The 25,252-nt window shown below is 54.1% G+C and overlaps 4 protein-coding genes across 8 annotated transcripts; 2 read left to right on the top strand and 2 right to left on the bottom strand.

Annotated features, from left to right (window-relative positions):
- The first annotated feature begins 525 nt into the window (after positions 1–525).
- Positions 526–1,927, top strand: H257_06592 (hypothetical protein). Its single transcript, XM_009831873.1, has 3 exons — positions 526–1,065; positions 1,112–1,233; positions 1,299–1,927. Exons 1-3 carry the CDS (start codon positions 554–556, stop codon positions 1,697–1,699), a joined length of 1,035 nt encoding a protein of 344 aa, XP_009830175.1. The 5' UTR covers positions 526–553; the 3' UTR covers positions 1,700–1,927.
- Positions 1,928–2,412: 485 nt separating this feature from the next.
- H257_06591 (hypothetical protein) lies at positions 2,413–8,360 on the top strand. The gene is made up of 4 exons (XM_009831872.1): positions 2,413–3,405; positions 3,457–5,379; positions 5,442–6,002; positions 6,326–8,360. Exons 1-4 carry the CDS (start codon positions 2,434–2,436, stop codon positions 8,192–8,194), a joined length of 5,325 nt encoding a protein of 1,774 aa, XP_009830174.1. The 5' UTR covers positions 2,413–2,433; the 3' UTR covers positions 8,195–8,360.
- H257_06590 (hypothetical protein) lies at positions 8,059–11,072 on the bottom strand. 5 transcript variants are annotated; one of them, XM_009831871.1, is made up of 12 exons: positions 10,763–11,072; positions 10,441–10,701; positions 10,189–10,394; positions 9,880–10,129; positions 9,755–9,815; positions 9,529–9,700; positions 9,284–9,426; positions 9,189–9,233; positions 8,984–9,138; positions 8,581–8,925; positions 8,378–8,481; positions 8,059–8,327 (listed from the first exon to the last, which is right to left on the bottom strand). In XM_009831871.1, the coding sequence occupies exons 1-11, from the start codon at positions 11,038–11,040 to the stop codon at positions 8,400–8,402; spliced, it is 1,998 nt and encodes a 665-aa protein (XP_009830173.1). In that variant the 5' UTR covers positions 11,041–11,072; the 3' UTR covers positions 8,059–8,327; positions 8,378–8,399. The 5 variants fall into 5 exon arrangements, with proteins under 5 accessions (XP_009830173.1, XP_009830171.1, XP_009830172.1 ...); XM_009831869.1 differs by having other exon boundaries at positions 8,378–8,925; XM_009831870.1 differs by having other exon boundaries at positions 8,059–8,481.
- Positions 11,073–11,114: 42 nt separating this feature from the next.
- Positions 11,115–24,470, bottom strand: H257_06589 (hypothetical protein). The gene is made up of 12 exons (XM_009831866.1): positions 24,028–24,470; positions 23,699–23,972; positions 22,987–23,604; positions 22,476–22,911; positions 20,824–22,426; positions 19,431–20,773; positions 19,072–19,372; positions 18,739–18,970; positions 18,176–18,681; positions 14,454–18,051; positions 11,660–14,398; positions 11,115–11,595 (listed from the first exon to the last, which is right to left on the bottom strand). Exons 1-12 carry the CDS (start codon positions 24,444–24,446, stop codon positions 11,185–11,187), a joined length of 12,480 nt encoding a protein of 4,159 aa, XP_009830168.1. The 5' UTR covers positions 24,447–24,470; the 3' UTR covers positions 11,115–11,184.
- Between the last annotated feature and the right edge of the window lie 782 nt (positions 24,471–25,252).

Here is a 25,252-nt window from a genome sequence, read left to right as displayed (position 1 = left end):
TGGGGACTGTAGACCTACGGAGCCTTGACCATTCCAGTTCGGCATAACTATGCCAACTGGCGCTTCACCTAGCGACGCAGCGTACGAGCCAAATGGCACTCAGCCAACCTTGACCATAACGTTAAGCGCCAGATTTGGGCCGCCTTGATGATGCGTTTGATAGTACACACTGTGGACTTGTACGGATAAAATCTTTGCATCGCTCGTCAAACTGACAGTATGGCTCGCTGTGCTCATCGTGCGCGAGATCGAACTGATTTACGCATGCAGCGTACGCTCCTAAACACACCCCGAGGTAGGCGCCGCCATTCGCGACAAAGGATTGCACAGCAGGCTTGAACTTTCGATTGCCCGTGAAGTACACGTCGCGAAGGATTCGTCCACATCGTCGCCACCTCCAGGTTGGCTGCCATACCCCAGGTGGCTATCCAATCAAATACGTTCAATACCTTTGCTGACCCTTTCATTGGACAAAATGTACCGATCTTTGGGTGCAATTTGCAACGTCAACCAGTGTCGAAACATCCGATCACCAAGCAATTCTTGGTGAAACATGACGAAGGCAGCGGCTGTTTCGGTTCAGGTCTCGGTACATGAACTAGAGCATCACACCAAGCTAGCCCTTCAAGTGTTAGGGTATTCACCTAAGGAGTCCGCCATCATCCAGCGCGTCTTATTGTATGCCCAACTTCGCGGCAACACGCAAGGGGTGGTGAAACTTGTGACCAAATCGTTAGACAAGAGCCCACATTGCCTCGCGAAAGATATCGCCATGGAGCAGGACACGCCGACTACTGCTGCTGTGAATGGCAACCAGCATTGCGGCATGCTCGTCGTGCAGCGAGCCACTGACATTGTCATTTCAAAAGCAAAGGCCACCGGAGCCAGCGTCGTCACCTGTCGCAACTACGCCACATCCACCGGAGCAATTGGTTTCTACGCGCAGGAAATTGCCCGCCATGGGTTGATTGGGCTCGTCTTTAGCGGGTCGCCCGAGCTTGTGGCACCGCATGGTGGCACGCAGCCCCTGTTTGGCACAAACCCCATTGCCATCGGCTTCCCAAGGTATTTCTGTCACCTTGCCCTTTTGACGTTCTCATGGCTTTACCAGAGCGAACCATGACACTCCGTTGGTGATGGACCTAGCCACGTCGGCAATCTCGTACTTTGCAATCATTTTGGCCAAGTTGGCCAACCAAACCATCGCAGACAACGTCGCCATCGACACCCAAGGTGATCAATCAGTTTCGTTCACACTTGCAATGTGAGTACTATATCTCACCCATGCACAACTTTAGGCACACCCACGACCGACCCCGCTGCCGTGCATGCCATTTTGCCGTTTGGGGGGCATAAAGGATCGGCGTTGGCGCTGGCAGTGGAACTGTTTAGCAATGCGCTGGCTGGCGGGGCTATTCACGACAAGGACAACGCCAACGATTGGGCCAGCTGTGTGATTGCCATCGACCCCACTCGGTTTCATGCAAACCTAGGTGACTTCACGTCGCGAGTCGAGCAAATCCTCGGGCGGGTCAAGTCCAACTCTCCGATAGCCCCCGGAGCCCCCCTGTGGTTACCCGGCGAGCGTGGAAACAGCATCTACAATCGACATGTGACCCAAGGCACGATCGCCATGGAGTCATCGCTGTGGCGACAACTCCAAGAGTTTACCGCTGTGGCAAAGCCCTCCCGCTTGTAAACGACGTGCAAGCCTCGGTCACTTCACGATTTGGGGGAGTAATTCCCTCAAATAAACGACGTGGTTGTGTGTGCCCCGTGTGATACAGCTATGTTTTGGAGGCTAGAGCTGTGACGACTTGAAATTTTGTCAGGTCTGTAGCCACTACAACATTTCTGAAGGGGTGCAATTGTCAAACCACCATAGTAAACGTTACTTATCATGAAGTACGCCAAGCGTTGGATTGGTTACTGTGTCTTATGATGCTCGAGTTGTGTATCTCCTCATCATAGAACGGGATATACTCCTTACTGTATGCAAGTGATTGCGTAAGCAGCACGCATTACAGCGGAACAAGTTCACGACGGCAGATATGCTGCCTTGCCACGAATAGTCCGACCATATCTGACCCACGATCAAACAATGCATCAAGCTACCCTGGCTCTGCATCCAATAAAGCAAGTCTACCCGCTCGTAGCCTCGGTATGCAGCAAGCCAAGCACCTGACACACCGCTACATCTCGTTGGACTTGTAATGGCATTGTAGGATATCATGGTGTTCGTCGCATCGTTTAGACAGGGTACTGTCAGAGGTGAGTTCTATCACGATCGCCCAACAGGGCAAACTTATTTAACGGCATACATATTCTACGATACAATTGATTCCTCGAGAAAACAATCATCCGCATGTCGTTTATCCGGAATCGAGGCATGTCGTGCGTAAGGCGTTCAGTGGGGATTTTGACGTGACCAGCATGGAACAGATTCGCGTGCGTGTCGTCCGCGCGGAAGGCGTGCTCGGGACCGACGGGTTCGGATCGAACAAGACGTCCGACCCGTATGTGGTGCTGACGTACTTGGATCACACGGGGGCCGAAATGAAGAGCGAAGGCCGCAAATCCAAGCACATCGAGAAGACTCTCAACCCCGAATGGAACTTCGAATCTGTGATCGGGAACGACGTCGACTTGCGCGTCGTGGAATCGTTGGCAGTGAACGTCTTCGACAAGGGCGTATTCAACAACGAACCCCTCGGTCGTGTGGTCGTGCCGATGACGGACATCAGAGTCGTGACGACCGGACAGCCGTTCCAAGTGAGCATGCCGCTCGAAAAGTTTGGCAAGATGAAGGCCGCGTCGGGCACTGTGGTGGTCGAATTTGAATCCGCCGCCGCACCGTCATCGAGTTCGGCGGTGGCTGCACCTGCAGGATCTGTGGGCATCGACATCCCCTCGGACTCGTCGGCACCAGCGTCGTCTGGTCCGCCGAACGTGCTGTTGGTAACAGTGGACAGCGCCAAAGGATTGAAGGCGATGGACAAGGGCGTGTCGAGCGACCCGATTATCCATGTCGTGGTCAACAAGGTCAAGTTTACGACGACCAAGAAGGAGAAAGTACTCGCGGCCATGTGGAACGAAAGCTTCAAGATCCCCGTCACGGACGCGTCGCTCGACGTCGAGTTCATCGTGGAAGACGTCGACACGTTCGGCAATGACTTCATGGGCCAAGTCAAAGTGCCGTTGGCGTCGTTCGTGGACTGCCAGGCGCAAACGCTGACGTTGGACCTGCTCAACAAAAAGTACAACAAGGAAGAGTTGGGGTCGATCACGGTCAAGGTCCAATGGATCTACCACGCCAACGTGGACGATGTCGTCGCGTCCAACAAGAAGAAGGGCGGCAACTTCTTGGACAAGATGGTCAAGAGCATTGGCGCGGGGGTGCCTGACGTACGTCCTTTCGATCCTCTTATTGTATCGGCACTTAGAGGCATCGTGTAGGCCGGCGACGACGACGAAGACGCGGTGGACATTGAAGCGGCCGACACAGTGCCAAAGAAGTCGGACGAAGAGCTGAAGAAGGAGAAGGAAGCGCGCGAAAAAGCCCTCGCGGACGAGAAGGCGGCACTCGAGAACATCAACATCCGATCGGGGGATTACACGGTGCAAGTGCACGTCATCGAAGCGCGGGACTTGGTGCCCAAGGACGCGACGGGCACGTCGGACCCCGTCGTGTACGTTCAAGTGCTGGACCAGAAGCAGAACACCGCGACCAAGCACCAGACACTCAGCGCCGTGTGGGACGACGTGCTGATCTTCAACTTTCGTAACTTGGACAAGGAGCAGATGGAGATGGGCGCGCTCAAGCTGTCCGTTATGGACGCCAACACGTTCGAGCGCGCCGAGCTCATCGGCGAAACCACGTTCGACACATCGTTTGTGTACTCGAACATGAACCACCAGATTTGCAACAAGTGGATTGGGTTGATTGCCCCCGGTAGCGACAAGGTCCAAGGGTACCTCCGCGTGTCGATTACGATTCTCGGCCCCGACGACAAGTTTGTGCCGCCGCCTCCCATTGGACCCAACGAGTCGGGCCTTGACGGAGTCCTCATGCCCCCCAGTGTGCAGCAACAAGTCAAGTTCCTCGTCGTCAAGATCCACAACGGCGAGCATTTGCCCGCGATGGACCAAAGCCTGGGCAAGCAAGGCATTGACGCATATGTGGAATGCTCGCTTGGCGGCAGCGGCGGCAACGCGTCGATTCGGACGCGTGTCAAGACCAAGAAGGGCGAGCGACACCTGCTCAACCCTGCGTTCAACGACGACATGTACCTGGTACTCCGAGAACCGAGTATGGCGAGCAAAATCACGTTCAAGGTCATGGACTGGGACCGCGTGGGAAGCGACGAAGTCGTCGCGCATGCGTACCAAAGCATCAGCTTGATCCGTAGCATGAATGGCGAGCTCGGGCCCATGTGGATCAACTTGTACGGGGCGCCGCTGCAACACGCTAAGGAGAACCTGCTCAACAAGGGCGACAGCATCAAGACCCAAATGAACACGTACCCTGAACAGGCGACGACGTACCGCGGCCGTCTGCTCGTGTCATTTTCCATTCAAGAAAACGTCAAAGAGCTCGAAGAAATCAACCAGCGCGTCAAGGCGCGGCCGCTGCCGCCGTCGTTGCACCCCGCGACGAGCATTTTCAAGTTTCGGGCGTTCCTCGGCACCGGCTCGGACATTCCCCAGATTCCGTCCCTAAACCCGCTCAAGAACTCGCGCATGCAAGTCATCATCACATGCGGGTTGTTTGAGCTTGCGTTTGAACGCCAGCACAACAACAAGGGGCTGGTCGTGTGGAACCAGCTCATCGAGAGCGGCCCCGTGGCCTTCCCGATGCCCATCGACGGCGACTATTCGCAAATTCCGGATGTGTTTGTGTACTTGTGCAAGGGCGGCAGCGACAAGATGAACCCCCGCAAGCAAATCGCGTTCAAGCGGTACACGGCCAAGGACCTAGTGGAAGCCAACATGGCCATCGAGCCCAAGTGGATCACGCTCAAGGAAGACCCTTGTGTGGATGCGCTGGGCGACGAAGCATTCCCAGGCAACATCTTCTTCAACCTGGGCCTCGCCCCCATCGACGTGGCCGACCTGTCCAAAGCGGCGTGGGTGTCGTACTACGACAAGGAAACACTCGAGAAGCGCCACAAGTACCAAGTCCGCGTCAACATTTTCCAAGCGCGGCAGCTGCCAGCATTGGACGACGACGGGTTGAGTGATCCGTACGCCAAGGTGCGGTTCATGGGCGAGGAGAAGAGACTAAAGGAAAAAAAAAAGACGGTCAACCCTACGTGGTACGAAACCCTCACGTTTGACTGCGATTTGCCGCCCCCGGAATTCCTCCACTTCTCCCCCCAGGTACCTACCCCCCCATGTCGTGTGTCTACTTGTTGTGGCTCATTGCCTCTTGTGGACATTAGGTGGTCATTCGCCTAATGGACTGGGACAATGGTATTGGTGACAGCGGCCACGACTACATGGGGTCGGCATTCGTGTCGATTTCGTCGTCCGATGTACGGGAACCCGACGACCCGCGCCCGTTGCCGCAGCCCAAATGGTGTGGTATCATGCAACAAGAGGAAGGCGACACGGAAGGCGCGGTGCTGGCGTCCGTGGTCGTGGTCAAGATGGACCAGCCAGACATGGAACTGCCGCCCCCCGAGTCGATTGTACCCGCCGTGCGCAAGGCGTACGTCGAGATCATCGTGCTCGGGCTGCGTGACATGCGACCGTACCAGTTTTTGCCCATTCAGTTGCCGTTCATCGAGTTTACGTTGGGCGGGCGCGAACACGCGAGCCAGGAAATGAAAACGGAAAAGTCCAAGCGTCCATCCGGCGAGAACCCCAACTTTCTGCAACGCATTGTCCGCGAAGTTGAGCTCCCGGAAGACTCGCTGTTTGCCCCGATGCTCAACATCATGGTCAAGGACACGCGGTTGGGCGGGTGGAATACCCCCACGATCGGGAACGCTTCAATTGACGTACGTTGTGTATTGTGTTTTGGCCTTGGATATTATGCCTTTCTTTCAGTCAAAATTTGGACTTCAGCGCTGAGTTGCCACTCTTTTTTGTACTGAAATTTGAATGGAAGAAAAGGCCAGTGGTGAACTGATTTAGTTCACGCACTAATTAGCTGTTGTTGTTGATTGATTGGACTGATGATTTCCTGCTATCTGATTGGCTAAATTCTTCTGCCCATTCTCGTCCCCATTTGGTTGTGTGGATACATTCGGAACGTCGATCTCTCCAGTTTTGAAGAAACACAAATATGATATGAAAATACTCATGGTGGGTTCACTTGCAGATGACAACGAAATTGCCGTGGAGCAAAGGGTACATTGCCCCGCAAAGCCTCGACCTGGACGACATCCAAACGAAAGTGGCCGAGGAAGACGGCGACGACGACGACGACGAAGCGTCGGGGTTGTTGAACAGTCAAAAAGGGTCGAAGGAGGACTTTGGTGCGGGTGTGTTTGGGGCGTTGACGTCCATGAACGTGGAAATCAACTTGGACGATCCGGCGTTGCTCACCGGAAGTGGCGCCGACGCCGCGCTGGTTCCGGACGAACCCGACGACGAGAGTGCCGCCGATGAGTACGAAATCAAGCGCCGCAAGTACATGAAGAACCGCGACGAACGTGGCGAACCGTTGGAACTCGAAGTGCTCAAGACGCGCCCGTTTGAAACGTACAAGTTGACAATTGGGCAAAAGAAGAAGAAGAGCGGGTTCAGCTTGTTCAAGATGGGCTCCAAGAAGCCCCCCCCGGCCGCAGAAAGCGGCACGTTCCACATTGCCGGCATTTTCAAGGGGCTGGTGCGTGTGATGCTGGACAAGGACGAGGAACCGCTGATCAACCTCGAAAAGCTGCTCACGCCCATGCCGTACCAAGTGCGCGTCTACATCTTGAACGGTGAGAACTTTATGCCGATGGACCCTGGTCTGAACGGCGCGCCGGGCAAGTCCGACCCGTACTTGGTGCTCCGACTCGGCAAGGACAAGATCAACGACCGCAAAAACTACGTTGAAGACGTTGTGGACCCCGACTTTTACAAGTTGTACGAGTTCAACACACACTTCCCCGGCGCGTCCACGTTGTTTATCGACGCGTACGACTACGACTTGATTGGCGGCGACGATCTCATTGGGTCAACGACCATCGATTTGGAAGATCGGTTCTTTGACAAAAACTGGCAACTCCTCGGGGAAGAGTTCCACACGGTCAACCCTGTGTGCCGATGGGGCCCCAAGCCCGTGGAACAGCGCCCGCTACACATCAAAACGTCCAAGGCGCAGATGGGTCAGCTCAAGATGTGGGTCGACATTTTATCGCCAAAGGACGCGGCCACGTACGAACCTGTGGACATTGCGCTGCCCCCCCCCCAAGAGTACGAGCTGCGCGTGGTTGTGTGGAAGACCAAGGAAGTGCCGAGTTTTGACGAACTGACCGACATGAACGATTTGTTTGTGCGATGTCAGTTGGAAGGTGGCGACTATCAAGACACAGATATCCACTGGCGGGCGAAAAAGGGCAAGGCGAGTTTCAACTGGCGCATGAAGTTCCCCGTCACGCTAGGCCACAAGCAGCACAACTCCAAGTTCCCGTACTTCAAAATGCAAATGTGGGACAAGGACATTTTCTCGGCCAGCGACTGCATCGCCGAAGGGCTGTTGGACATGTCGGCCCACTTCAAGGAAGTGTGTAAGCTCAAGGCGCCGTTGCAAATCTTCAAGGACAAGAAACCAAAGAAGAAGGAGAAGGAAACCCCCAAGCAAGCCGACAACAACGACACGATTCAGTCCATCAAGGAATCAACCGGGTTGTGGGACATCAACCCGAGTGACTCGACGTGGATCAAGCTGGAGCGACTCAACCGCGAGACCAACGTGAAGGAACCCATGGGCGCCATCTGCATCAGTATGGAGCTCGTGCCCAAAGAAAAAGCCAAGGTCACCCCCCTTGGCCACGGGCGCAGCGACCCCAACAACAGTCCGTTCTTGCCCCCGCCGGCGGGGCGCCTCAAGTTCAGTATGAATCCGTTCTACGTGTTCAACGAACTGCTCGGTCCCAAGATCTGCCGCCGGGTCATGTGCTGCTGCTGCTGTCTCCTGCTCATGTTGTTGATGTACTTCTTCGGCCCCATTATCAACTTGTTGATCGTCATGTTCAAGTAAAGTGCCGTTGTGTCACACGCCTCCTCCCTCCTGTAGTTGACTGTTGGGGAGTTGGATTAATGAACGAAAAACATGCTTTTTTATACCTTACGAGTACAATAGTACGAACTACCATGTCGGGGCACGCTGCCTACTGTAGTTAAATGTACCACCAATCTAAACACAATGCACTTACTTGCATACTTTGTCTTCAATTGTAAGCCAGCTATGTGGCGGCCATAAAGCAGTACTGGTCGCCCGTAGGGTGGCGCAGCACGTCCACCAACACGACGTCCACAGGCTTGATCCTGCGTAGCCCGTCAATGAGACAGTTCATCTTGGTCAGTTGTTCTTCACTGGTCAAACTGGAGCTGGGCTTGGACGAGTAGTGTACTTGTTGCTCGTACGTGAGAAGGTCACCGTGGGGCAGCGTTTCGTGGAAATGATTTTTGCACATGGCCGCAAACGCCGTGGTGAATCCACTTTCGTGCTTGGGTTTGGGGCCGCGAGGGGTAGCCCCCCGACTGGAAGGGGGGATGGGCGCGTGTGTTGGCGGGGGCTGCGACGGTCGAACAAACGTGAGACGGCGTGGAAATGGTTGCGATACCGTCGACATGGACCGTGCGTCGCCATGCTTGGACAGAGTGTGTGCAAAGAACGCGTCTAACGCGACCATCTCCACATCTGGTTTCGGTTCTTGGGCCATCACATGTGCCACCACCTGCTCCAGCCGGCGCGCCATGTCTTGATTCCTGCCATGGCTCCACATGAGTGTACTGTTTCATTGCTTTTTCAATAGCTAGATCATACCGTAGCTCAAAGTCCTTGAGAATATCGCGCACGGCGGTATCGTGGTTGGTGACAAATCGCTGCAACGTCGCCTTGGAAAACGAAAGCAATGTGCACGGACTCGTCGCTTCGACGTCGTACTGACTTTGCGGATTCTTGAGCTTGGAGCAGACTTCCTACAAAATACCAATTTTGTGTGACTCGTACGATGGTAATGTTGCCATACGTGGCCAAAGAGCGTGGGGGGTGAACGCAATGTCATGACTGTGGCCTAGGCTGGAGTTCAGCACCAAACACACATTAGATGGTTGATTAACCTACTCGTTTTTCGATCATGGGGTCACAGTCGACCAGGTCGTCGTTGTCATCATCTTCAATGATAGGTCGCGGCACCGACACCACCGTGGACGCTGTCACTCGAAATTCGCCCCGCATGAGGAGATACAAGTGGTCGATTTGGGAGCCTAAGGGGGGTCATTCATTGATATATATTTGTTGATTCAACATGATCGAAAGTGAAGCAGGCTGATGATGGCTGTCCTGTAGAAGGTCCGAGTTGTGTGTACCATTGCGCAGTAAAAAGTCGCCGCTATCGACGTACTTGCTGTCCGCCGCATACGCCAGCAATGTCATTCTTTCTTTGGGAAGCGTGGCAAACTGTGGGCACTCGGACAAGAATTGTTCATACTCGACGAGCATGTTTTCTTTGTGCATGCCAATGCTGCGAATGTAAACGTCCTAGATGGTCCGTCAGCCACCAACAACCCCTAAACGACGAGTGGCATGCTATACCCGAGAAATGCAAGCCAACTCGGTTGCGGAAGTGTCAAAGTTGACGATGGCACTAGCCGACCTGAAAACACAACGGATGAAGCCCATATCTCAACCTTCTTGCACTTGCATCAACACTTCCTTACCTCTGCCCCGTGCAATTCTTGAACAACCCTACTTCCCCAAAGCACTGGCCTCGTTTCATCGTGGCAAACAGCCCTTCGCCATGACCGGCGATCGAGAGGCTGCCTTGAATGATCACGTAAAACCCTTCTTCGGGGTCCCCTTGTCGGAAAACAAACTCCCCCGCCTTATACGTAGCGCATGTTATGTGTCGAGATACGTCCAAGAGCGACGAATCAGGTACGTGGGCGTCGGTAAAGTACTTGATGCTTCCTACGAACATGTCCAAACTGTAAGCTACAACCACCTTAAAGTAACAACGACTTGGCTACCGAGCCACTTTTTGATGACGCGAATGTCGGCTTGCGTGCGCATTTCGAACGGCACGGCCAGCGACACACGAAGGGCATCCAGTGCAGTGGCCAATTCGCTTTGTTTTTTGGACGGAGGTGGCTGCGGGCGGTGTCCGCGGGGGCTTTGCGCATCATGTGGCGCACCCCCCGTCCAAATCTTGTGCCTCGAGTGAGACTGTTGCATGCTACATGCGTCGACGTTAGGGTCAGAACAAGTTTTGTGGAACAAACCGATCGAGTTGTCGCAAGTACGAAATGGCAAACGCGATGCGCTTGACAATCATGTGAAAGGGCGGCAACGGGGCTGCCATGTCCACGAGGTTGTACCCGTCCGCCGCCGACGTGCTGAGGACGATCGTTGTGATGGTCGTTTGCGATGCGCCAATGCTACGGTAGCGCTTCTTGCGCACGACGTAAATCGTCGAGTCGTTGTGGATTCCGAGTTGCCCCAATTCGAAATTGTCTTCGAGGAGAACGGTGCGGTGGAACAATCTACCCATGCATACAGTTTGTCGTCATGCTACAGGTACTGTGCATGTGCGGTTGCTCGTACGTTTGCTCTTCATAGGGAATGCCAAGCTCTTTGAAGATGAGCACTTTGACGTTGCACACAGTCAAGTAGGACGCCACTTGGAGCCGTTCGCACATGTACGACTCGTCGTCGCGTTGCGGGTTGCCGATTTGAATTCGAATCTCAAACGAGTCGATGATGCCGGCGGCGGCACAAACAGTCGTCGTTGCATGAAACAGCTGCAACCCCTTAGTTTGCGTCGAGCCCTTTCGGGGGTTGTTTCGACGTGTACCGTTCAATTCATGCGCCAACGCCTGCATGCTGGTCGTTCGGAAATCAAGCGACGAACGACCGTTATGTCAGTTACACAAGTTATAGCAGTTACAATAGTCCCGTCGGTTTCACAAATTGGACAAGACGCACACATACACCAATCATTATCAATACTAAAAACTGCATGTTGATTAAATGTCGAGCTGGGTAAGCATGGCCACACCCCGTCGAATCCAATGCTTTTGATTGTGGTCGGGCGACATGGGCACCCGAATGAACATGACAAAGTTGGTCGAATGTCCCGTCGTGGACAGCGTTCCTTGGCGGAAACTGGTCTTGTACACAGGACACATGTACATATGCGCCGTGCCCTTGGGGTCAGAGTCTTTGACGGGCTCGATGTTGTCTCGTCGTTTCGGCAGAAGGAGGATCATCGGCATAGCCACGTGAAGTTCTCGGTTCCGCGACTCGACGATGGACATGTTGGCGTTTTCCCACCTTGCGCCTTCCATGAAGAGACCGAATATGTAGGCGCCGTCGGGGGCTCTCGATGTGATGGCGCTCGACGCTTCCGCGGACAATACTTCCATGTCAAAGCCACACTACATGGTACATGCCGATGAATAGAGTACGACGACAAGATTTCGAAAATATGCTACGTGTAACCTGGTCGATTGGTTGAGTATGTTTGCGGGCAAAGTTCTGCAAAGTCCCTGTGATGAATGCCTGGGTGAAGAAGAAGCCGGAGATCCAGTACGTGGCAGGGCTTTGCTTGGCATCGATCCACGTTTGAAGGAACGTGAGGCGGTCTAGAAAGTCTGTCACCCAACTACCCAGAGGTTTCAGTGACGGGTACGCGCAGCTGGACCACATGAGCGGCACTTGGCCGTTGACCATGCTGTTACCCATGGCTTCGAGCTCTGCGGACAGCACGACGAGACCTTTCAATGCCCGTTGGACTTCTTTGAGACTTCTGGAGATGATCGCGATCAACCGATTGAACCGAATCAACTCTTGCGTGAGCACGGTGTTCATGCTTTCGTCGTAGCACACTGGAAAGTCGAGGTCAGCCTTTTCCGTGTCAAAGATAGGAGGAATGCGATGGCTAATGTCCGCGGCGGCTTCGGCCAGGGACTGGTCCCACGACTTGCCGCCTCCACCGCTGCTTCGCGGCTGCAACGATAGGGCGGACTCTAGCAACAGGTTCGTTTCCGCGATAGCGCATGAGATATTGGCATTGTCGTGCAGCCCAAACACCTCGGGGCCTTCGTTCATGGGAAGGGAATCAATGTACGTCAAATACGACGATAGGGGGCCAGGGGCAGGGCAATAGTATGTGCCCGACGGACTGAATTTGTAGCCCTCGTCTTGGATTGAGGGGGTGTAGAAATCCGAGAGCGTGTTGACTATGCACCGGCGGTCCTTGTCGTCTGTGACTCGACCCCCGTAGTTGCACTCGCCTGCCAGGTAAGCCAGCGCCGCGTACGGAATTGCGTCGGTCTCGTTCAGGTCGTCAATGCAAATCTTGAGCTGGTCCTTGGAAATGTTCAAATCCGAGCCGGAAAACACATACTTGATGTTCCACCCCAACGGCCCAAACTTGGTGCGTTCTCGAACGGTGGCGTGAAAGAAGCACAAGCCAAACAACAGCTTTTTGAACGCTTGGGGGCGCGACGACGAGTCGAGCCATTCGTCTGTGAACGTGAGGAAGCTGCCCTTCAAGTTTGCACGCATGCCCTTGGGGGGTTCGTTGGTCATTTTGACCCCGTTTTGGAGGATGAAGGGGGGAAACTGGCGAGACGGTTCCGACGTCAGCCACAACCGGAACGACGCGTGCACGCGGTCGGGGGTGATTTCTTCGCAGAGGCGCTCCAGCGTGGGTAGCCAACTCACACTCAAGTGGCAGTTCTGCAAGCACACCCAATTGCCGTTGTCGATAGCTTCGGCGATGGCGTTTTCGGCCAACGGGCCTTGGCCTTGTCCTAGCGAAATTGCCACGAATTTCTTGGTAAACCCCAACTCAGCAGCCAGTTTGAGAAGCTCCGACATGGGGTCGGCGCCCGGCGTGAGCACAAAGATCAACGGCGTCGCACACGTCGAGTCGTCGTAGCCGGCCTTTAGATCGAATGGCTGCGGCTCGATGAAGCGTTGGCCAATCATGCTGGCCACAAACGTCATGACACTCGGCACGACTTTGTCTGGACGGAAACACCGAAGGACAATCAGCTTTTGAAAGAGGTCGTAGCCGGTCACGGACGGAATCGTCTCGAGCTCCGCCATCGGATCCTGGGACGTGTACGCCGCCGTCCAAAGATGCAAGTCGCGAACAAAGTTGTCTGAAAACTTCTGAAACGTTGGTAGGCCGTCGAGCCCGACAATGTCTGCCCACGTCTTGACACTTAGAATCGCAGGGTTGGGGTTTGGTTTTGCCGTGTCCATGGTCGTGTTGCCCGTGAAAAAGTAGCGCAAATCGGAGGCTTGGATCGTGCCATTGCCCGTCAAGATCTTGACCGTGAGCAAAAACGCAAACAGCAACTTGTCCTTTTCAAACAACGACCGGCACACGTTGACGTATAGCGTGTATGTAAACTGCTCGTTGAGAAACGTCAGCCGTTTGGTCAAGTCGGAGCTCTTTGTCGCGCGACCAATCGATTGCACAAACAGCTGAATGAACCACTCGAGGGCGTACTGGTACATGGGGTCGATTACAGACAAATCGGCAATGCAAAAGAAGAGCTGGGATGCCCGGAAGGCCACGGGGGTGTAGCCGGCGCGCTTCTCGGCAATGATCAACTGCGTGGCGGCAGCTTCCTGGACCTTTTCTTCGATTTTGTTGGCCGTGATCTTGGACGCCCCCAGCGTTTCAATGAGCCGTTCGTCGTTGAGGATGTTACCTTCGGCGGTTTGCAGCATGTGCAGGATGGTGTCTTCTATTTCCTTGAGCGTCTTCTTGTTGGCCGCATCTTCGAGGACGAGTTTTTCCCGCTGCGCCTCGAGGACTGGCTCCTCTTTGGCCACAACGATGCCCAGCATTTGATCTTGCAAGCCCTCTTCGGTGGCCATAAAGTTGAGCAAGTTCACTTTGACGCAAGTTTCAGGGGGGTAATGGGGGTTCCGAAGCTTGGTCGTCATGTACAACCGAAAATTGACATCATACTCGACCGTGTTGTCGCCCAATCGAATGGTCAACACCCCCCCCGCCTTGACGATCTGCTTGAGCAGCACTGGCTCGAGCATCGGGTCGATTTCTTCGGGCACGTTTTCAATCAGAAACGGCGCACCGACCATGATGGCGTTCTCGAGGGCGCGGACAAACCCAGCTTGGGACAGCTTGACCACCTTGGCTCCATTCTTTTCCTCCATGTTCTTGACCCATCGATTCGCTTGGCCTTGGGGGTCGATCATCTACGTTATAAACCAAAGCGTTCATTTGTGAAATACGAGAACAATCAACCAGTACCAGGGGCCACCGATTGCTTCGCTGCATCATGATGGCATTGTCGATGGAAAACGAATCGTTGGGGAGCTTGGCGATGGTCCATTCGCGAATTTTCACTAAGTCCCCCAACGTAGTGGTCAGGCTGTACATATCGGAACACGTGATGCCCTTGTGCTTCAATTCGAGACTCCAGTGGTTGACGGCTTTTTCGCGAAATGTTGACGTAAACGCCCCCAAGTACGCAATCACACCGCTACTGAGCATGATATCCCCCACAACGTTGTCGTACACGACTTGCAGCTTGGCGCTCATTTCCTGCCATCGACTGCGTTCGCCCCCGAGCCCCCCGATCAACTGGTTGGCGCGCACCAGCTTTTTGCTACAGTCGTCGACTTGAAATTGAAGGTCCGCTTTCTTCTTCATCGCGCCCGCCAAGTCGGCTTCCAGGCGAGCGACTTTATCTAGCACGATTTGCAACGCATCCTGCTTGGCTTTCAAGTTGGCTTGAGCTGCTTCCAACTGGGCCGTGGCCGCCTTGAGAGCCTCTCGTTTCGGAGCAACTGTCTTGGACACGCGGTTGTACACCACCATGGCGTGCACCCACGAGCACAAACCGGATGCGGCCACGCTGGCTTTTTTAATAATCGGCGGGGAAAAGTCTGGATTGTTCGTATATGGCGTCACCTTGTGCGCCGTCTCCTCCTGAATGTTGTCCTTGTCATACTCGAGCAGATTTTGCAGGAATCGCGTGTCGTTCAATAGCGTTTTCTGTGCGGGGCCCCAGTAATCGTCCACCTTCTTGTTGCCCCCGGCAGGGTCTTTGACTTTTACGGGGGCGACCCCCATCATGATGCATACCGCTTCCATCACAAGTTTGACGCCGTCTGGAGGTTTTTTCATCGCTTTGACTTCGGTGATGTCGCCTTTCGTGAGCGTTTGCAGTGCCTTCACGGCCATTTCCAGCGCCGGGATCGCTTCTGCCAATCCCGCCTCGCATGACGTTTTAATTTCCATGGCAGCCGCAGCTTGTTCGTTGCATTGCGCTTCCTCCGCTGCGACGACCGTCTTGGTTTCGTTGGCATCTTTTTGCTCCCTGGAGATCGTCTCCAGTAGTGCGTCGGTTTCGACCGTCGCGACCTTTAGCATGGGCTGGAGCGCTTCCAATTCGACTTGCATTTTCTCGACTTGGTCGGCCGTTTCCATGAGTTTGGTCAGGCCGTTGTCGTAACGTTTCTTCATTTGACTCACTTCGGTGCGTTTCGTGTTGAGGAGTTTCTTGAACGTGTTGATCAATTCCAAGTACGACGTGGGGGTGACGTAGTAGTGTCGCCTTAGACTTTGAAGGAACTCCTTGGACATTTGGGACACGCGCTCTTGCATGTCCACACAAACATCCACGAGGCCCGTCTTCATCGCCGACGGCATCTCAATGTCCACCAAAAAGTGGTCCGCCACGCTGCGTAGCGCTTCCTCTGGCCATTCAGTGAACCAGTCGATGGTACAACAGTTCACCAGCGAAGGGAACATGCGCAGCCGGCGGCGAAAGGCGTCACCGATGGGGCTCAGCGCCAGCACCACGTGGAGATTCGTGCGGCACCGCGACACGAAGAAATTGTACACTTCCGCGGCGTTGCCAGTGTTGAGGCCTGAGGCACTCGCCGCGCTCTCCAAGCTCTCGTTGATCGTCATGAGTTCGTCGTTGGCCCACAGATTCGCCACTTCCCCCGTGTTCAAAATACCGTTGATATCTTCCAAATACCCTTCCTCAACGATTTGCGTGTCGCTAAAGAGAAACACCGTCGGCTGGTTGGTCACCCCGCTGAGCGTGAGTACTTTTTTCAGGTCGGCGCGCCAGTCGGACCGAGAGTACGTTTTGGAGATTTCGATTTGAAACAACTTGAAGTCGGCCATGGACACGGCCAACGTCGTGAGCGACTTGCGGCCGCTTCCCCCCACCCCTACCAGCAACGAGTTCCCGTACGGCTGATGGATCACGCGGCTGATGCGGGCCACGTGTTCAATGGCGTTTTGGAACAGCACCAGACTCATGGGCGCCGACGTCATGTTGTTGAAATCGTCCAAGTACAACGACATGGACGACTGCAGCGTTTCGCGATCGCGTAGCTCGGCGTACATTTTCTTGTTAGCCTTGGCGTCGCCAAAGTTGCCGTAGATCAGCACGTCGTTGGGGCCGCGGACTTCCTTGATGTAGTTGAACGTAAAGTGGCGCTGGACGGTTTCCCCCAGCACTTCCTGGAACCACTTGCGGTCCGCGGCGTCGATCAACCGATCGTGAAACACGCGGAGGCATTCGTGGCTCCACAGCCGTACGACATCCTTTGGTTCTTTCAGCACGTCCGGCGTGCCCTGGGAGATCCCTTGAAATACCTTGGACAGGTCGCGCAGGTTGAACGTGTAGTGCGATTTCGCCGGGGTGGGCAACAACGTCGACGAAATGCAGTCGTAAATGTCGATCGTGGCTGCGACCAACGGCGCAGTAAGCGCCTTGATTGCCGCGGGAAAGTTCATGAGGAACCAGTCGCTGATCTTGGAAAAGATCAACTTCAAGCTGGTCGTGTCGAATGGGACAAAGTTGATCAGGTTGAAGTACCGAATGTACCGCTGTGTGATTTTGGTGCGGCCGCCCCCCGGTGGCCCCATCGCCGCCATGAACTGCACGTCTACAAGTTGCAAGAACGAGTTGTCCTTGCGGTTGTACCAGCCTCCATGGCCCATCCACTGTCGCAGGATTTCGATCGGGGGCTGCGCGCCATACGTTTCCTTGGCCGGCATGTTGAGATCGTCCACAAAGATGACACAGCTCATGCCAAGCGGGGGCCCCAGCACGCCTTTGCGACGTTTGTCCAGTTTGCTTTCAATGATGTCTTGCGTTTGGTTGGCGCTGGTTTGCGCGCTAAAGTTGAGGAAGATGGACGAAAACGACTCGTTCAACCCCGTCAGTAGCTTCTTTTTGATCGACACCGACTTGCCCGTGCCCGTATCCCCTGTGCACATGACATGATAATGATGCGTGAGGAGGGTGTCCAGCAGCCATGCATTGCGCTCCGTGTCGATCGTGGGCACAAGAATGGACGTGTACGGCATGTCCCGAGGAATAGCCGCCGCCGACGACGAATCCATCCAGGTCAGCCACGTTGCCTTTTTCCCATCGAACCGGTAGTCGTAAACCAGGCCTTCTTCCGGAAATGGCACGTTGGTTGCGCGGGGAATCACATGGTACCCCGGGTTCTTGAGCACAAAGTTCCCGTACGCGTCGTTCGTGTCGGCCGAGATGGCCCCACACGTGAGCTCTCGAAAGTACGTGTCAAACAACTGCCGCGACTTGGTGTCGACACACGCACCTAGCGACCAAATCACGGCCGTGAAGAACATGCCTTCCAGCACGCCATTGATGTCGGAGCTCAAGTTGCTGATGGGCACGTCTAAAATGCACTGAAAGAGGCGAATCAACGACGCCACGAGCTCCAAGAACGTCACGGGAGTCGGCACTACGCAGTTCTTGTCCACAAAGAAGAGAAGGGGTGGCACCAGCCACTCGAATAGGTTTTGAATGTACGTGGCATTGGGCCGGAGTTCCGTCACGAGCGAGTACTCGAGCCTAGAACGTCGTAGAAGTAATCGTTAATGAGTGACGACCACCTTCGACACATTGTGTAGTCTAGTTGCTGCCTTGATGCAAGCGTTGTATGAAACATGTACTTTTCCTAGTTAGGAAGCCGTACCAGGTTCGCATGAGGGTCTCCCAGCCCAGGTTTTTCGGTTCGAGGAAGATCATGCCGACGCGACTCACGGTGGCCGGCGACGCCTCCTCCAAGTCCTCTGTTTCAAACATCATGGTCATGCGGTCAGTCATTTTCACGATTTCGCCGCTCATGAGGCACAGCTTCTTGTTGTCGTCCAGCACCGTGTTCATGTTTTCAATCCACACGGCGTCCACGGGCCCATCAAACATGACCCACTGTCGGTCGTCGGTCGTGTCGCGCGCGCAGTCGCGGTAAGTCTTGGCCAGCACCCCGTCGCTCCACTCGTGCGTGTTTTCGTCAAAGTTGCCGTACAGTTGCCCCGACGTGATCGATTTGGGGTTCATCGTGTGGATGTGCACAAGGGATTGAGTTTTGCCTTCGCTCTCGTTGAACACGGCAGTGATCGCGGCCGCTAGGGTGTGCACAATGCAAGTCTTGCCGCTGCCAGTGATGCCCACGACCATGAGCCCATGACGTACGAGCACCTAGCAACCACCAACCATCAATGATAAAAGTACGTTGACAGGAAAGTTTCGACTTACCGTCTCGTACAACTGAACGACTTTTTGCTTGAATTCAACCTTGGGCTGCAATCGAGTGAGCGAGTCGGGGGCAATGCTGATGCCTTGGGTGCACATCAAGTCGATCATGGGGATCAAGCGACCGTGGTCTGGAGATGGAATGTCCGCGCCAGGAAACAAGTCGGACGTGATGCCCCGGAAGAGGGGCAAGTCGTCGGTCGTGAACTTGGGCAAGTTGACATCTTGCACGGACCTACCTCACACAAGAATGTATTAGGCATTGGATATATTTCGATAAACGTTTCGAAATATTTGACTGGGTTTTGATGCGTTTTCACAAAGCCAAAGTCATACCGCAACACAATCTTATCTTCCGTCCAAAACGGATCGTCGCCCAGTTGTTGCCTCAAGTTCCCCGCCGCAACTAGAATCGAATTCACGGCACGCATGCCGTAATCGTAGTGCTTTTGGGAACTCAATTGCTCGGAGCTCAATTGCAACACTTGTGTGAGCTTTCGCGCGTTTGCTCGGGCGTTGGCAAACCCAAACGAGTACAATCGGATTTCAGAAATGAGCGCGTAGTCTGGCACCATCATTGCGCACGGGCGAAACAGCGCCTTAAGGTTGTCTGGCAATTCCGCTCGGCCAGCATACCCTGCGATGCAAAGTGCAGTTGAGCCGACAGTTTTTTGAAAGGTCAAAGTTCACTTTACCTGGGTTCATCGTGATAAACACGTTTGCGCTGGCGTTGAGTTTGATGTACGTGCCTTCAAACATAAACTTGTCGACGTTGGCCTTTTTGCCTTCATTGATGGTGAGAATCTGCTGCGCAATCACAGACAACACTTCAATGTTGATGCGATTGAACTCGTCAAAGCAGCACCACGAGCCACACCCGGCCAGCCCCTTGAAGAATTTCGCCATCGCCAGGTAGTCTAGCCCGTCCGAGCAGTTGAACACTACACACTGAATCGCAATCGCCTTGGACAAGTCCTTGACCGTTTCGGTTTTGCCCGTCCCGGCGGGGCCTTCGGGGGCCCCCCCATACAATAAATCGATCGCCCCCATCATAGTCCGGTAGCACCGATCGGTCAGCGGTGTAATCACCAGCCGCATCGTGTTGCCCAGGTATTCGTAGCCATATTTCACGCGCGCATTTACGATGCGAGCTTGGAGGTCCATTTCCCCCTTGGTCCGGGCGCCTTCGATCCAGTAGTACCGGAGCTGCGAGATCCATTCAAAGTCCTGGTCGTTTTCGACCCCTTTTTGAATCATGTGAGCTATCGTGTCACGGGCATGGACGTCGATGACCACCAATGCGCCAATGGTCGTGCGCTCCAGTTTGGTTAGGTTCCCCCGCACGAGCATCACGACTTTGTCTAGTTGGGTGTTGAGCACTTCGACGTACTCTTTGAGCCCTTCGTTGCCCTTGTCCACGATGGCTTTGTTCACTTCTTGCGTCCAGTACACTTGCGACGCCCCCAACACGACTTGGGCTGGCCACTTGAGGATCCACTCCTCCCGGACTTCCTTCGGGTACGTGCCGATCGCGCGCATCGTGTGGTCGCGGAGGGTGTCCCACTGAAACACTTCGAGCTCCAACAACCACATTTCGACATTGCCCTTGTTCTTGGCGCTTTCGGGGTTAACAGTGTTCTTGAGCAGCACCGTTTCCCCTTGGCTCGAGATCATTTCCGTGATAAGCAAGACGTTCGTGAACGTGACTTTGTTGATTCCTTCAAAGCACTTGCCCAAATGTGGCTGCACGGCCTTGGGCTCTTTGGTTTGACTGAGGATTTCAAGCAACTCGTCGTTGGACAAGAAGAAAAACCGTGGAAAGTACAGCCGCTTCATTTCCAAGTAGTCGTTGAGGCCTTTTTGGATTTCATCGAGTTTTTCGTTGGCCTTTTGAAACTTTTGCAGCAATTTGTCCATGTTCATCACGTTCATAAAGTTCGGGTCGGCCACCGTGTCCTCCATCGTTTTGCGCCACAATGCGTCCACAGACGCAAACCGCCGCGCCTCCGTCGGCATTTGCCTCATAATGTCTTCAGAACTAGGCCAAAAATTGAATCCATCGCATATGACACCCCATTGCGATCGTACCTGAAAATTGCCTCCAAGTACAACCATGTGCGCTGGCAAGTCATCCACTCGTCAATCAGTTGCTGGGAATATTGGAGCTTCTTTTCCCATGCTTTGCACTCTTTCTCAATGTTCTTGACGTAGGGCGATCCACGCATGGTTTGGGTCTTGACAATATGGTCGTCCAGCAGCGCAATGATGTCGTCGACGCTCTTGATCAAGTAGGTGCCTGTTTCCCGATACGGCAGACACTCAAACTCGATGGGTTCCCACTCGCTGATCATGGCGCTGAGATTCTTTTCCAACGTGTACTCCTTCTCAGCCACCATGCTCACTTCCTGGATCGTTTCAATGTGCTGCGTGATGCCCTTCTCTAGCAACTGGTGCAACGTCAGCTCCTCGTCCGTTTCTTCAAGGCCAATCTTGTTGCGTAGGAGTTCCCAATGCCGTTCGCGCAGCGCAGGTGATGCCAGCGACTGTATCACGGGGAGGTAGGCACGGAATTCATCGGTGCGTTCGCGCAAAATGAGCGCGACTTCGGCCGACCCGGGGGCCTCGTCGGCCAGTTGTTTGCTCAGTTTGTAGCTGGCCTTCCACCACTCGGTCACGTTGGCGTCAATTTCGGGCCCCTTCAACTCGAGGAACGGCCCAGTTAGCCACGCTTGCTTGCTGATGTTGAACTCCGAACACATGGTCCACAGACGATAATACGGCTGGAAATCAGTCTCCAGCTTGCCAATCATAGCGTACTCGGTAGGCCGGAACCCAAACACAGCTTCGCGCTGGTTGAAATTGTCTGCTTTCGCCTTGGCTTCCATGATGGAGTCGTACAGGGTGGATGCCAACTCCACGTACTTTTCCGTGCGGTCGATCTCCCCGTACGACTTGAACAGGGCGACATCCTTCTCATACCGCTCCAAGTCGAGTTCAAACTGCTCTTTTTCAAGGCTGAGCTTGTCCATCATGCGGATTTTGTCTTCTTCAAGCGCCGAGTCGCATGTGTCGGCGGCGTGGGCCACGCGCAGTGGCCACTCTTTGGTGCTCCATGCCAACCGAAAGTCGTCGTCGGAAATCGTGTGGGAAAACTCCCCCAGCGCGTGCAGCCGCGCGTGGATCTCGTCGACTTCGTTTTGAATCCCGGCAATGGTAATCTTGCTCGCGTTGACAAAATCTTTCAACGCGGCCAGCTCCGCTTCGTTGGTGGGCTTTTCCGTGATGCGTTTCAGAATCGCTTGGTACCGGTGGCTGATCTCGACGTTCTTGTCGCGGGCGTCCATGACAATGTACTCAATGAGCGCGTTGCGAATGGCCACCCCCTTGTCCCGAAGCGTCGCTTTGATGCTCACTGTGTTGACGCACACGAGGGGGAACGATGTCAGGTCAAAACTTAGGGTTTCCACTTCGAGCACCAACGAGTGGAATTGGCGGATGGCGTCGCATAGAATGTCCAGGGGGACCGGGGAGGGGTGGTCCTTCTTGAATTGCTTCATGTATGTCGCTGCGTCCAGTCCGAGCAACCGCGCGTGCTTGGCGTACGCGTCCGTGACGGGTTGAACTTGGCCGAGAGAGTCGCTCAGACATTTGAGAATGTCTCGGCGCGCTGCCCCCAGTTTCGACACGGTTTCTAGGCAATGGATATTTGAAATGTGATACATACATATACGTGAAAGTACCGTAGACAATGTCGTTTTTGACAGTCAGGTCGAACAACTTCACACGGTCGAGATTCAGCAGTGAGAGGAGCTCGGGGTCGATCACATCCATGTCGCTCACGTTGTGAACCATCGTTTCAAGTGGTGTGACCATCGCAGCCTTGATGTCTTGCTGCGACGGACTCATTTCCACATTGCCTTCGCTCGTAACCACCAAATGGACGTCAAAGAGCGACGTGAGTGGATCGTTGGCCTTGACCTTGGCATGCACTAGCTTCACCCACGCTTCGGTGGATTGCTCGACCACCATGCGGATTTGAGACGCCATGCGCACCCGAATGCTCATGAGAAGTCGCTTGAGCTCGCCCAGGTCGTACTCGTCGCGATCGGAAATGAAAAAATCATATTCGTCTTGGAGACTGTCGACGAGGTTTTCCGAAATCGCGCGCCGCCAGTCCTGTACATGGAACCCTTGGTTGTCACGTGTCACATACAAGAAGGGATGGCAACGAGTAATGACGGATGGACGTACCACGGACAGCATTTCAGTGATTTTGGCGCAGTGCGCAAGTTGAATCTCCGAAAAGTCCAAGAGGCGGCACGGCAGCTGGAGCACGTCGAACGCCGTGGCGCAAAACGTGAGGTGGATAAAAGCAGTTTCCCACCCGTGGTAGATCTTCATGAGCACGTTTAGGAACCCCGACGACGCTGTAAAGTGCTTGTGGCTAATCTTCTTGCGCAACTTGGAAAAGGACATCAACGACGCCGGGATCGGAATCTTTCCAAACGTGGGCGCTGGTGGGGGCAGCGGCAGGGCGGTCAAGTTGAGCGACCTGTACTTTTCCAGCAGCGGCTTGTCAAACTCGAGGCGATACCACAACACGGCCTTCTTCATCGCACGCGTGTACTCTCGAATGACGACATCTGTGAGCCCCCGAAGCAGTTGCGCGTGCGTGTCCTCGACAACCACGTCCGGAGTGAGCCCGTCCACCACGCGCCGATGGATGCCTTCCAGGGTCGTGCGGCCCATGGATCGAGGTTCCATCACGGACTGCTGTGACACAAAATAGTCAAAGCGCATTTGAGCCTTGGCGTCTTCACGGCGACGAATGGCTTCGTCGATTCGTTTTTGAAACGTCGCTGGTTCCTCCTATATATCCCGTACAAGTTTAGCGTTTGAGCACCATCGTCGAGAACGGGTGGTGGTTGGAATCGTACGACACCACGATTGGAGAAGTACGTACCGTGTCAAAACGCAAGTTGATGCGGCGAACCGTCTTGTCCTTGTCCGATCCTTGAAACTGAATCGTGTACTTTTCCGTGTCGGTGTTGTACGACAAGATCTGGCATGGCCGCCACCGCCACTCGCCTTTGACAAAGAAGGGCGACGCCCCAGTTTTGCACTCCTCCAAATGCTCTTCCGGAGACTTGGTATCGTACTCGGAGCTGTCGAATTGATGGAGGGGAAACTTGGACTGATCTAATTTGAGGTATTCGTCCATGTCTGCGTTGGATTCCCTGGAGTTCAGACAATCGCATCGGATAAGCACCAGGACAAAGATTAAGAGCCTACCGATCATTTTTGGCCGCGGACGCCGCGTAGTCGTCAATGGCGTCCAAACGATCAGCATCGCGGTCACGAATTGGCGAAGTCGTGTACACTTTTCCAGGAAACTGGCGAATGGGTTCAGGTCCCATGAGCACCTTCGTGTGTTCTTTATGCTTGAGTTCTTGCTCCAGCACGGCCGCATCCTTCCACTTGTGCGGCATGTTCTTGTGGTCCACGTGCGAATCCTTGCGCCGACTGGCCTTGGCTTTGATCGCGTCGTGCTTTGCCTTGGCGTCCTTGCGCATGCGTTTGTGCAGCAAGAAGCGCTGTTCCAACATCAACCGCGCACGTTCTGCTTCTTCTTCACGCGACATGACCACGCTGTCGAGAGGTTCAATCGAACGTGCATCCTCTACGTCGTGGCTGTCTCGGTCACCGTCCATGCCACCACACGCCTTCCGTTTCTTCCAAGTGACCTTTCGGATCCGAACGCCTTGAAGTACTCTGATTGGTCGCGAATGAAACTGCCCAGTACATTTAGGATGAGCCCTAAATCAAGGGCATTTTGCGCCGGCGCCAGTTATTTGAGGATCGTTTGATTGTCATCCCCCAAACGCTGAAAATCAATTGTTTGTTGAAGTCAAAGCATCTTAACCAAAAGCGAAGCAGAGTATCGCTATGAACCTCCGCAGGATAAGCTTCATGTTGGTGGTGCCATCAAGTGCCAAATGCAATTCGCCTTCGGTATAGTTTGCCTATGTGCCTTTCGGAGTTGCAAGGCAAAGCGCAGCTGGCTATATGAGCCGAAGACATACTTCCAAGGGAAAAGTGCAGGGAGAAATGTCGTGGCTCTGGTGGCAATCAACGACGAAAGTTGAGTTGACAGCCATCCAACACCATAACGTTATCCATATCCTTTCAAGCATTCGTTAACGTTATTCAATCTTTTGTCTCTCAAGATGCAGAATCGGAAATGCACTGGTGTGCAATAGTGCCAATGTACCGGTACGATAACGTTAGATTTCGAAGACAGCACATCCAGTATGCGCAATATAATGTTTATTTCGGCGACCGACGTCACAACATGGAGCGTTCACGTCGACCTCCCATTCAAAGCAATCCTATATGCCAAAGCTACTATGGTGGGTCATGTCGGAAGTACCTAGATATATTGCATTGCATCCTGCCATGAAGTTGTGGAATGCAGAAAGACCCAGAGATAAGCAGTCTCCGGAGGTTCAGACACGAA

This window comes from Aphanomyces astaci, assembly GCF_000520075.1.
Source record: "Aphanomyces astaci strain APO3 unplaced genomic scaffold supercont1.13, whole genome shotgun sequence".
Classification (NCBI taxonomy): domain Eukaryota; phylum Oomycota; class Saprolegniomycetes; order Saprolegniales; family Verrucalvaceae; genus Aphanomyces; species Aphanomyces astaci.
Note: the sequence above shows the minus strand (reverse complement) of the source record. Positions and strands in the feature narration are given on the sequence as shown.

Excerpts from the sequence above, each read along its gene's own strand:
- H257_06592 (XM_009831873.1), top strand. The coding sequence starts at position 554 with ATGACGAAGGCAGCGGCTGTTTCGGTTCAGGTCTCGGTACATGAACTA. Across the intron at positions 1,066-1,111 it reads ATTGCCATCGGCTTCCCAAG|AGCGAACCATGACACTCCGT; the intron begins GTATTTCTGTCA and ends TGGCTTTACCAG. Across the intron at positions 1,234-1,298 it reads CGTCGCCATCGACACCCAAG|GCACACCCACGACCGACCCC; the intron begins GTGATCAATCAG and ends GCACAACTTTAG.
- H257_06590 (XM_009831867.1), bottom strand. The coding sequence starts at position 11,040 with ATGCAGGCGTTGGCGCATGAATTGAACGGTACACGTCGAAACAACCCC. Across the intron at positions 10,702-10,762 it reads ATTCCCTATGAAGAGCAAAC|ATTGTTCCACCGCACCGTTC; the intron begins GTACGAGCAACC and ends ATGCATGGGTAG. Across the intron at positions 9,427-9,528 it reads CGACTTTTTACTGCGCAATG|GCTCCCAAATCGACCACTTG; the intron begins GTACACACAACT and ends GACCCCCCTTAG.
- H257_06589 (XM_009831866.1), bottom strand. The coding sequence starts at position 24,446 with ATGGACGGTGACCGAGACAGCCACGACGTAGAGGATGCACGTTCGATT. Across the intron at positions 23,605-23,698 it reads TCAACTTGCGTTTTGACACG|GAGGAACCAGCGACGTTTCA; the intron begins GTACGTACTTCT and ends CGGGATATATAG. Across the intron at positions 20,774-20,823 it reads TACTTGGAGGCAATTTTCAG|TTCTGAAGACATTATGAGGC; the intron begins GTACGATCGCAA and ends TTTTTGGCCTAG.
- H257_06591 (XM_009831872.1), top strand. The coding sequence starts at position 2,434 with ATGGAACAGATTCGCGTGCGTGTCGTCCGCGCGGAAGGCGTGCTCGGG. Across the intron at positions 3,406-3,456 it reads TTGGCGCGGGGGTGCCTGAC|GCCGGCGACGACGACGAAGA; the intron begins GTACGTCCTTTC and ends GGCATCGTGTAG. Across the intron at positions 6,003-6,325 it reads TCGGGAACGCTTCAATTGAC|ATGACAACGAAATTGCCGTG; the intron begins GTACGTTGTGTA and ends GTTCACTTGCAG.